General features: G+C 33.1%; 1 protein-coding gene across 1 annotated transcript; it reads left to right on the top strand.

The window, feature by feature from the left end:
• The first annotated feature begins 5246 nt into the window (after positions 1-5246).
• On the top strand, positions 5247-7637 carry LOC100248651 (protein NUCLEAR FUSION DEFECTIVE 4). The gene has a single exon (XM_002268627.5). The coding sequence runs from the start codon at positions 5570-5572 to the stop codon at positions 7484-7486; it is 1917 nt and encodes a 638-aa protein (XP_002268663.2). The 5' UTR covers positions 5247-5569; the 3' UTR covers positions 7487-7637.
• The last annotated feature ends 5033 nt before the right edge of the window (positions 7638-12670 follow it).

Below are 12670 nucleotides of genomic sequence, written 5' to 3'. Positions count from 1 at the left end.
TAATTTAAAATCAATTTAATTAAGTAATAAATATTAAATTTTATTAAATAATCCATTTTTTTCCTTTTTCTTTTCTGCTCTTGTTTGATTAAGTGTGGCCTTAAGGACATTATAAAAACTGAAATATCGGTGACTCAGAACTTTTTTATAACTATAAATTATTCAGTTGGGATGGAAATGCCCAAAGCCCACCTCATTTTTAATATTGGTTAATTAATTGTCCATGAGATTTATATGTTAATGAATGTGTAATTTAAATAGAATTGATTATTCATGTACTTTTAAGCATTTGACAAAACTGTTAAATTCAAGTTTTGGATTAAGCTTTTGGTTAACGGCTTCAATGGTTGCCATGTTGAATTAAACCAGCCTAATCTACTTCAGTCTTAAGCTATGTTTGGTTCTTGGAAAATGTGAGGGAAAGAAAATAGAAAGGAAAAATCAAAGGAAATAAAAGTTAAGAAAAATAAAAAATAGATTTAAGTCAATAAATTATTTTATATTTTATTTCAAACTCATTTAACTTATTTTCTACTTTTATATAAAGATTAGATAATTTTAAAATGTACAAGAGGGTGTTTGTTTTTTTGGCTTTTTACTAAAAGTAATTTGTTTTCAGAATTTAGGTTGTTTGTTTTTCTAATTTTTTTCATGACTTATTATAAATAAAAAAATTAGTTTTTTTTAAATAGAAAAAATAACATATTAGTTTTTTTTTTTAATACTTAATAGAAATAAAATATTATAAAAACAAACAACCTGATATTTAACACTATTAAACATTAAGTTTTTATTTAGAATTAAGTAAAAAAAAAACAAACACCGCCTAAGTTTTTAACTAATTTTAATTATATTTGATTTAAACAAAATATGAAAAAAATTATTTTTCTTAACATTTTTTTTCTTTCCTTAATACTTTTTGGGAATCAAACATAGTCTTAGGTGATGTTTTTTTTTTTTTAACTTAATTCTAAATAGATCTTTAATGCTTAATAGTGTTAAGTATTAAATTGTTTGTTTTTATAGTATTTTATTTCTATTAAACATTAAAAGTAAAGAAAAACCATGATTTTAAAAACCAGACCAAACTAATTGATTCTAGTTCAATTCGACTAATTAAGTTGGTCAAGGGTTGAACCGGAATCAATCCAGCGAACGAGATAGTTCAACCTTTTTTTTTTTTTTTTTCTTTTTTTAAGCCAAAAAAATATTTTGATGCATTTTGCACCAAAATGACAATGTTTCCTAAGTGAACCAAATCAATCTATGAGGAGCTCATATAGCCCATTTGTCATCAAGCCCACTAAGTTTTTAGTTTTACAAGTTATTGATTCTTGTATGTCTTTTATAACCCACAATCCCTACATATATTTTTTTTTATCCATTTTCAATGTGGGATTAGTTAGCGAGAAATTTTTTTTTAAAAGTTAGAGAGCTTGAGCTGGGACCTTCAAGTGTAAAAATTGAAGCTTAACCATTAAGTTATGAAGGTCGACTGTCGGTCGGTCACGATTCTGATTCGATCCGATTAATTAAACTGACTAAGGGTTGAACTAGAATCGAATTACCGAATCGGACAATTCAATATATATATATATATATATATAAATAAGCCAAAAAAACTTTTTTCTTTCTTTTTTTAATCCAAAAAAACATTTTGATGAATTTTGCACCAAAATAACCCCATTTCCTAAGGGAACCAGATCACTATGTGAGGAGATCATCCAACCCATTTGTCATCAAACCCAATAAGTTTTTAGTCTCATAAGTCAATAATTCTTGCATACCTTTTATACCCAGAATCCATTCATATTTTTTATTCATTTTCGATATGGGATTAGTTAGTTGCTGGGACCTTCAAGTGTAAAAATTGAAGTTTAACCATTAAGTTATGAAACATTTTCATTGTATTATATTTGTAAATAAAAATATATAACAAAATTATTTTTTTTTCAATTTTTTATTGTATAAAAGTATAAAACACTTTCACATTTATTTTTATAATAATTATATAATGTAATTAAAAAATAATATAAATTAATTAATATAATAATTTCAAAATATACAAAATACATGCAAATAAAATTAAATATTATATATTTTTTCATTTTAAATATATCTTTATATTTAAATATTATAAATGTTTTATTTAATAAAATTTAAAATATTAATATATTTATATTTCTCTTTATCATTTAATTTGATATGTCAAATATAAAAATGAAATATTATGAAAATTTTGAATTATTTAAAATTTTATATAATATATAAATTATTATTTATGAAGTCACCAATTCTACAGTCGTAACTTTTCTGGTTCAATTACTGGTTTGGTTATGAAAACATTGAAAAAAACTGACATGTTATTTTTTTTCATTTAAAAAAATTCAAATATTTTGGTTTTTTCTATTCAATAAAAAGTTTATAATAAGTATAAAAAGATAGAGAAACAAATAACTTAAAATTTGAAAATAAATTGCTTTCAATAAAAAGTTAAAAAAATAAATACCCTTGGGTTAAAAAAAATGTAGGCCTCATGGGAAGCTCTTTCTTTTTGGCTCATTTAACTTGCTTATGCAAAAAGATGGGTGTTGATGCCCAAACTCCACGGTTAGCGTTTCACATTCTCTTGAAATTAGACATTGTAGTTTCCATTTCTCAAAACAACCTTGATCTTTTTTTGTTTCTTTCCTATTTTCAAATATTTTTGTCAACCCTTTTTATAAATTTCTTCTTAAAAATCATGTGTAGATAGATTATTATTATGTCATATTCCTTTCTTTTATTTTTTATTGGAGTGGGGTTTAGGTGTCCAAATAAGTCAATTCGACTTGATTTAATAAATAAAAACTACAGAAATAGTTTTCCGGAATTTTAAAACTGCTAAGAAATTATCACTATTAAAATAAATATGTTTTTATTTTTTTATTTTATGGGGGAGAAGATTCCCTCTCTAAACATGTGGTGGTGCATGACTTGAAACAATCAATCGAAATTTTGGGTGACGCACAATAGACACCATCAAATACGACGCCAGCTTTCTTTATTCCTATGCAATAAATATATCATTCAAAGTTGGGCAGTGTTTCAATTCATTAGAATGCTGTCCATTTCTACTTATAAAAAAAAAAAAAAACTTCCATAACAAGGTGGAAGTTCTCCAAATCGGAAGTCCGAGTCTGCCCAAACCATTGTATTCAAACTTGTCCAAAGATTTGGGTTGCACACATAGCATATGCCAGCCTAATATTCAAAGAGATTGATGCCAAGACTTTCCCTCCCTCCAAATCAACTTGACTAGGTGATGCCAGCTTGCCGACCACAAGATCTGCTTACTTGTATGAGGAAATGGCCGACATACTTTTATCAGCATGTCTTTGGATGAGATACGCAACAGTACATTCATATTGGATATAAGGGCATATCAGTTTCGGTAGGTGGTTCCCAACAAAATGAAATCCCAAAAAAAGCACTTTACCCGATAATTAATCTTATTCAGAAAAAGTGGATTTTTACTTACTAATTTAAAAATATATGAAAAAATATTTCAATTTTTTTAAATCAATATTATCTTTATTTATTTATAAATAATTTAAAATATTTTTTTTTTAATGAATGATTTAATTATTCCTTAAAATGTTTTTTTTACTTGTTATGTCATTAACATCAATTGATAATTAAACTCATCTAAATAAATTATTTATTTATTTATTTAGATTTACATATATATATATATATATATATTTCATTTGTGATTTTTTTTCCTCCAAAATAAGTGTCCTATAAGAAAAGTTGAGACTTTATTTTTTCTCTATATATAAACATTATGTAACAAAAGTGAGGTAGTTTGAAGAGTGTGAATATTAAAAGCAATGAAACTTGGTGAATTGTACATGAATTTGAGTTTTACTGGGAATAAAGTTTATGGTTTTTTTTCACTGTTTCTTTAGGATTTTTCTCCAATAAAGTAACCCACTTTTCTTATGAAATGTTTGTTGATAGAGAGAAGGAATAAAAAAGTCAGGCGCTTTTGAGAAAAAAAAATTCTTAAATAATAATAATAAAAAATATGTATATGTATCTTAAAAGAAATGAAAATTTACGTAGAGAAGTTTAGTTATCAAATGATATTAATGACATGACAAGTAAAATTGTATTTTAAGGAATAATGAGACGATTCATTAAAAAGTACATATATTTCAAATTATTTTTAAATAAATAAAAATAATATTGATTTTAAAAAATTTAGATTTTTTTATTATATATTTTTATATTAATGAGTCAAACTTACTTTTCCTTATAATATTAGCTAATCAATTAACATAAGATGGTACTATATGCATATTAGTATCTTAAATAGACATTAAAATTAGTCAATAACTTAGCAATTCAAGTATCTCATTATCAAAATGGACACTTTGTTCTCTAGGAGCCTGTACCAAAATAAATGATAGTTCTTTAGAATTTGGCAACAAAGACGGCCTAAACAGAGGAGCATAAAGCTAAAACGAAGGGTCCAATAAAGCTGGCTTCCTATTCAACTCTCTTGGGCACACTTTAGCCGGAGATTATCATGCATGCAATTTCCTCGCGAATAAATTATTGGTGGGGAATCATGTTGACCACGTCTAAAATACATCTCTATTTCAACATGTGGTTTAGCAGAGAAATAGCATAAATGATCAAAAAGAAGATGATTTAGAAGAAGAGGAATCATAAATACTTAGTCAATTGGTGCGTGTATTTTGATTAAACTTGTGGCCTTGGGCTAACAAGACGAAAGGGGCTCTGCTTATTAGAAGAGTATGATGCGTGAACGGAAACAATATATAGAGGAAATGGGAGTGATTATGGAACCAGAAATTTAAAACAGTATGACGCAAATGATTTGAATTTTATTTGTTCATGTACTAGTTGAAGACCATCATGTATGGTATGCTCTGATACTTTTCACACTTAAAACCATGGTATCGGTTTTCTTGCTCATTAATCTCTAAGTCTCAGATCGATCCATGAAGTTGATTGCTTGTATGCTTAGAAACAATTATTGGAAAAATTGTACGAGGGTATCCAAACCAAAAAAGTGATTCAAATTAAGAATAATGTGGTCACGGGTATCAAAACCAAAAAAGTACAGTCCACGGAGCATGATACAAGAGTTTGATAATGGTGGAATTTCTATTTTTCACTTTTAATAATTTTGTCAATTTTGGTGATTCAAAAAATTGAGCCATTGTCTGGGAAATGAGTTCTATAAATTGCCTTTTTGGAGTGTAAAAAACCCAGTTTCTGGGAGTGCTTTGTGAGTGTCAGTGTCAATTCCATAGAGCACAGCACGTGGTTGGAAGCTTTGAATCATTGTTCTTACTTGGAATCTCTCCGCCCAATCCTGGAACCATCCCGTTTACCAGTCAACTATCAAGTCAAGATGAAACTCGTGGTTAATTCACACGCGTGTAAGGTCATATTTAACATCTGTTTACTATAAATATGAGGCCACTGTGAACCTCAATAATCATCATCACTGATCAGCTCCAGCATATTTATCGACACCCGAGGTGGGAAAAACATGGGGATGGCTGAGTTCAGTGGTGGTGGTGGGGGGAGAGGGATGAGGAGATTCGGTTTGCAAGTGCTTGTGGGGCGATGGTTCATGGTCTTTGCTTCACTCCTGATCATGTCTGTTGCAGGTGCAACTTACATGTTCAGTCTGTACTCGGGTGAAATAAAAACGTCACTGGGTTATGATCAGACCACCCTTAATTTGCTGAGCTTCTTCAAGGACCTGGGTGGCAATGTTGGGGTTCTCTCGGGCCTCATCAACGAGGTCACGCCACCTTGGGTGGTTCTCTGTATTGGCGCTGTTATGAACTTTTTTGGGTATTTCATGATCTGGCTCGCCGTCACCGACCGCATTGCCAAACCCCAGATATGGCAGATGTGTCTTTACATATGCATCGGCGCCAATTCCCAATCATTCGCCAATACCGGAGCGTTGGTTACTTGTGTTAGGAACTTCCCTGAAAGCAGAGGTATTGTTTTGGGCCTTCTGAAGGGATTTGTTGGTCTGAGTGGTGCTATCATCACACAACTCTACCGTGCTTTCTACGGAGATGATTCCAAATCTCTTATTCTATTCATTGCTTGGCTTCCGGCTGCAGTCTCCTTCGTGTTTCTTCGGACAATCAGGATCATGAAAGTAGGTCGGCAAGCAAACGAGCTCAAGGTTTTCTATGATCTTCTCTATATGTCTCTCGGCCTCGCCGGGTTTCTCATGGTTATAATCATAATACAAAACAAGTTTACCTTCTCCAGAATCGAGTATAGTGGAAGTGCTGCTGTCGTTCTTATCCTACTCTTTCTTCCGCTTGCTGTAGTCATCAAAGAGGAAATCAACATCTGGAAGGGTAAGAAACAAGCCTTGGACGCCGCCCAGGTGAAAGTAATTACTGAAAATCCACCTGCGGTTGAGCTAGCATCATCCCCTGTGGTGTCACTGGATCAGCTTCCACCACCCACTGCAGCTCCAGAAAATGCAGAGAAATCAGTTTCTTGTTTCAAAACCATGTTCAAGCCACCAGACAGAGGCGAGGACTACACCATTCTACAAGCGCTGTTCAGCATTGATATGTTGATTCTGTTCATTGTCACCACATGTGGAGTCGGAGGAACACTAACTGCTATCGACAATTTGGGGCAGATTGGCAGTTCACAGGGCTACACGGCCCACAGCACCACCACCTTCGTATCCCTCGTCAGCATATGGAATTATCTGGGTCGAGTCGTGTCTGGCTTCGCTTCCGAAATATTCTTGACAAGATACAAATTCCCCCGTCCGCTGATGCTAACTTTTGTTCTTCTTTTCTCTTGTGTTGGCCATCTTCTCATCGCCTTCGCCGTCCCCAACTCTCTTTACTTCGCCTCAGTGATCATCGGCTTCTGCTTTGGAGCCCAGTGGCCACTAGTGTTCGCCATCATATCAGAATTATTTGGCCTTAAATACTACTCCACTTTGTACAATTTCGGAGCCGTGGCAAGTCCGGTCGGGTCGTATATCCTCAACGTCAAAGTAGCCGGGCATCTCTACGACAAGGAAGCTTTGAAGCAACTGGAAGCTTCAGGTGTTACTAGGGTTGCTGGGCAGGACTTGACTTGCACAGGCGCTGCGTGTTACAAACTGTCTTTTATCATAATCACAGCAGCCACACTATTTGGGTGCATTATTTCCTTCATTTTAGTGATCCGGACCAAAAAGTTTTACCAAGGCGATATCTACAAGAAGTTCAGACAAGAAGCCAATAAAGCTGAGATTAACATGGCTTCCTCCGGAAACGGCATTCTACAATTGGGAGAAACAGAATCCAAGGCTACTGTCACTGCCACCGCCACAGCCACAGAAGACACCACCACTACCATGGACCAGCCAACACAAATTTGTAGAGATGGTTTAGAGAGAAGCAACAGCAAGCACATTAATGTAAACTAGATTTACAGTGCTTCTTGCTATTGTCTGTATTGTAATAATGTAATCGTGAACTTTCTGCTTTTCTATTTTGCTGTCAATATTGTAGTACCCCAAAGTAAGTAACAAAAATACTTCCCATATTTATTGAACAGTGGAACAAAGATTCTCTGACTATTAGTATGTTTCTCTTATGCCCTATGCAGCAAAGCCAATTGGAGAGGCTTCCTATGGTGACATCCAATCTGTTTACAGCTCTTGCTTCACCTCCAACCCGTTGGCAGTAAGTGACACCGAAATCTGGAATCATCTCTGACAACAAAACATTACCGCAAGTCTGCAAGGGGATAGGCCGCGTTAGGGCCGCAGAAATTGGTGCTGTCCACGCTTAGAATTCAGAAACAACAAATCGTAAAATTTAAAAGGTCTTTATGGATGTTGACGACAATGGACCCGCCTTCAACAAAAAGAGACTGATGCTTTCGCACTGATTTTGAAGACATCGGCGTGGAAGTGCTTTATTTATTCGAAACATGGGCCCAAATTATATGCCAACACACTGTACACACAAACATTGAACCTCCCACTTTCACTTGTTTCTAGATGGTCTTGACAAAAACCGCAAAAGATGATCATCTCCGTCCTAACATCTTTCACCTGTAATGAAATTACAGGACAATAAAAAGAGAATCAGTCACATGGTTCATGATAGGTGATCCCCACAAGGCCAAAGAGCCAATTGTTAAGAAGTTGATCCAGTGGCTGACCTCATCTTCTTTCCTACACACCTCTTTTTGTTGGTGGACTTTAAGTTTCAAGTGTCGGCGTAAGTGTAGCCACTCCTTCCACACCTCTTATCTTTTCGGTTCACGCAATTTCCTCTGTCACTCGATTAATTGCGAGGATATGGCCTTTCTCTTTCTTCAACCTAATAACTAACTGTCTTTTTCCCATATTAAGACAGTCTTTCCCGTTTTTAAGGAGCATGGTATTTAATACGTTTAACAATCAATTTTGTACACCCTTCCTGCACAAATTGGGGTAAAGAGATAGCAAAGAATCGTGAAGGGGAGAAAACAAACATGCAAATTGGAGAGAGATGATTCGAATCCATAATTTCCCGTCAAAGCAAGCTCTAATATCATGTTCAACAATCGATTGTCCTAAAAACTTAATTGAAAGATGATGAACGAACAGTTTTATAACTCTTTTAATAATCTTAACTTGCTTCTTCTCCAAGTGAAATCCTGTAAATCTCCCACAAAAATTATCAAACAGACATAATGCAGCCTTGAATTGTGTGTAAATAAACAAGCTTGTTGTTGGGTTAGGAAAAGATATGGAACCAACCAACACGAATTAATAAAGCTAAAAACCCCCCCATTGTTTATAGGATATACCAATCCTCTCGTCATTGTTGCGGCCCAAACAGACCCAGAAATGGTTGGCTTGCTAATTAATGAGTCACACTAATCCTTTTCACATTCTTTTCAAATTGAACAATGCCAAATTTTTAGTAGATTGTATAATTGGTCATTGGCAAGACAAGTGCGCTGACCCTGATTAGTTTAAACTGGGCTTAATCTAGTTTAACAGATCTCTTAAACCGCCTTTTCAGACCTGATTTCTCAATTCCCACGACTTTGGTCCTAATTTTCAATGTTGTGATCAGCATCTGACAATAGTTCATTCTTAAAGGGAAAATGCTGTGTCATTCTCGCCGGATTCACATGGGCACCAAAACGATCATGCTAAGGTGGGTTTGGTCCAATTTTATATACACTTAGGCCTAGGCCTGGGCCTGGGCCTCGGCCCAAACTTGGGGTTGCAGATGAGGGCACTTTAGATTTGTATAAAGTATTTTATTTTCGTGTATTATTCTTTATCTCTGCAGTCTATTGATTTTTTAAAACCATACCTTTTTTTCTCCGAAACTAATTCAATTTTTTTGACTTGGACCTAGACCTGCACAAATATGAATTATCCTACTAGAGTCGCTTTGATTGAGGGTACCACTTTAAAGAGCCCAGCAAACAAGCAGATACTTGACGGCAGAGCCTGATGGGCCTACTGGCCCATTCTATAAACTGCTGAACCTGTATTTCTGGTCTCTCTCTTTTTTCAGTCATCCTTTATTTCTTTTTTTGCTTGGTGGGAAAATGAGTCAAGTACCAAATCATTTGGTAGAACCGTAGAAAGAGGCTTCTACTTTCCAGAACTCCTGCCATTTTTAGACGACTTCATCCCCAGGGACAAATTTGTGTAATACATTTGGAAAAAAAGGAAAAAATTGATTGTCCTTGAGAAATTTTTTGAGGGGTCTTTTAACTTTATTAGGCTGAAATTATTACTTTTGGTGGAACTTTAAAAGTTGGACCCACTAATGTCAACAATTGAGCAATCTAGCTGAGACATTAAATTCACGAGTGGCTAATTACTAGGAGAGTATGAATTACTAGTAGCTGGTTTCGATTTTAGACAAACATGCCATCATTCTTCTTCAATCTGAGTAGAAGATGATTGGATGATGGGAGTAGTCGGTAGGGGTTTGATCTCTCATGTCCGTCCGTGTAAATGATGTTTGACTTATAGTGTGTAAGACAACCCCTTTCAAATCATCCCAATCCCATTACAAAGGAGGCTTGTGGGACACGCAAAATCATCCCATCTTGGATTCTTACAGGGTCTATATGCTTAACAGTCAAACTCTATTTCCCACATTCAAATTAGCAAAATGGATGCAGCCTCTGCTATTTAAACCTTTGAAAATAATAACAATGACTCAGTTACTGAATGACGGAGGGGACGAAGTCGGCTAACAAGGATAAGTGCAGGCAATAAATATAAAAGTAAGGCAATCACTTTCAACCCCGTGATCCGGGCAACATCGACTCACAAGATGGAGACCTCCTGGAAGGAGAAAAGAAAAGTTCAAGGGACTGGACCCGATCTTGGTGTCTATACCGTGTGCACCCAGAAGGACTGTGATGACGTGTAGCAAGCTTTCGGTGAGGTTTAGGGTGTTTAGCATTTTTGTATTACTAGATCAATAGATTGGACCAATCCTTTTGGGAAGTACATTAAATCAATGAGTTGGCCTTATCTCTTAACACCAGATATTTCAAAGCCCCATCCAATAGGATTGTACCACTTGGGTCCCGCCAATTTATGGTAGATAATAAGGAGATCATATCATGATTAAGATTTTAGTAGTGGGAAACAGTCCAAGTCAAGTCGATGCGAACATAGAGGGCAGTCAATGATTCTTGATTCCATCATGCCGTGTTGTGGCCTCTTTCAAATTCGGCTTTGTCAGCTTGACCGCGTCTCGTTACTCGAAAAAATGATATCTAAAATCTGCACTCTTGCGTATTCGCTCCATGAGAGGACACAGACAAATGGACAACATTTTAGTGGTTTATTATGCTATATTTTGTTGTGGAGTAAATTTTATATATGCACATGTCTATGTTACGTAGGAATGTATACAAAGCGTGACCAACCATGTTGCATTCTAAACAGGGTTGTTACGACTGAATCATCCTTCCGTCTCAAAGTATAAATTATTATATATACGCGGAGTTACAATCCCAAATTACTAGGAGTAAGATTATAAATATACTTATGCATGATGACCTCTCACAAACATGAAAAGGCATTTGAGAAACGTAGAGTATACGAAAAAAAATAAGCAAATTGGTGGAAAACATGCATGAGATGTAATTTATCGTCTTATTGAGTGTCTGAAACTCCTTGGTATATGTATATATATATATAAACTTAATATACTTAAAGTTATTAATCTAGTTTTTTTTTTAAACTTAGTTTTCTATATTAGGTTGTGTTTGGTTCCTATAAAATATTATGAAAAGAAAAAAATTATGAAGAAAAATGATTTTCTCGTGTTTGATTATCTTATAAAAAATATTTAAAAAAATCAAATATAAATTAAAACTAATTAAAAACTTATATATTTTTAAAATTATTTCATTTTTATATCGATAAATTAAAATAAGTAAAATGAGTTTGAAATAAAAAATAAAAATAATTTATCGAGTTTTAACCTATTTTTTATTTTTCATTACTTTTTATTTTATTCTACTTTTATTTTATATTTTCTTTTCCTGATATTTTCCCCCAAATTTTCTGAAACCAAAACATAACTTTTAGCATTGTGACAAGAAAATTAGAAAAAGAAAATAACAATTGAAAAAAAAATTGAAGTTTTTATATACAAGTTTAAAAATTCTTAAATGTTTGATGCATTGATTATGGATGAGATGTCAACTACTTTTTCTAAAGATAAAAAATATTAAACAACTAAATAACTTGTTTTATACTAAACAGGCTCTTGTGGTGAAGTTTGAATCACATTATGATATAACTAAATTATTATAAGAAATACATTATTATAGGATAGATGATCATTTCAGTCATATTATTAGAGAGATGTGAAACATTACTATTGTCACAAAAAAATAAAAAATAACATATCATGAAGCGCAATGAAGAATTGACAAAGCACCTAAAAGTGAAAAAAAAAAAAAAAAAAAAAAAAGAAGAAAACTTGAATCCTAAGAGTTTCAATATCTATGGGGTATTATTGATGAAAAGTTTGATGAGGAGCATAATGTTTTCTATTATAGTTAATGAAAATTTTGTTGACTCTTAAATTTTGGATTTTAAACGTTCATTTCATATGTGCTCTTATAAAAAATGGTTTGAAACTTATAAGGAATGTGATGTTAGTATTATTTAAATGAACAATGCTAATACTATGAAGGTAAATATGTTTGATAATGTTGTAAAGACATTGACTAATGATAAATGCATTTATAAGTTGGGGGGAATTTAATCTCTTTTGAGACTCTGGATACTTTGGGCTACGATTTTTTTTTTCACAAAACTATATTATAAATATTAACAAAAGATGCTTTAGTAGCTATGAATGGAAAAATTGTAAATATGTATATATATATATGTTACTTAATTGAGAAATTTTTAGAAGAAACTACAATGATAAATGTATTACATGACATGATATTGACATTAGATAAAAATAAAACAAAGGCAAAATGATCAAGACTCCGCTTTTAGTTAAGAGTACCAATTGATAAAGGATGAAACTAACTACAAAAGGAATAAAGTTATAAAAATAGAAAAACGATTTCATGACTCAATGAGGATGGGTTTGAGACACATCCCCTT

The sequence above is a fragment of the Vitis vinifera genome, chromosome 8 (genome assembly GCF_030704535.1).
Source record: "Vitis vinifera cultivar Pinot Noir 40024 chromosome 8, ASM3070453v1".
Classification (NCBI taxonomy): Eukaryota; Viridiplantae; Streptophyta; class Magnoliopsida; order Vitales; family Vitaceae; genus Vitis; species Vitis vinifera.
This window is presented reverse-complemented; position numbering and strand designations above follow the sequence as displayed.

What these genes read in the sequence shown, in the direction of transcription:
- LOC100248651 (XM_002268627.5), top strand. Translation starts at nt 5,570, where the DNA reads ATGGGGATGGCTGAGTTCAGTGGTGGTGGTGGGGGGAGAGGGATGAGG.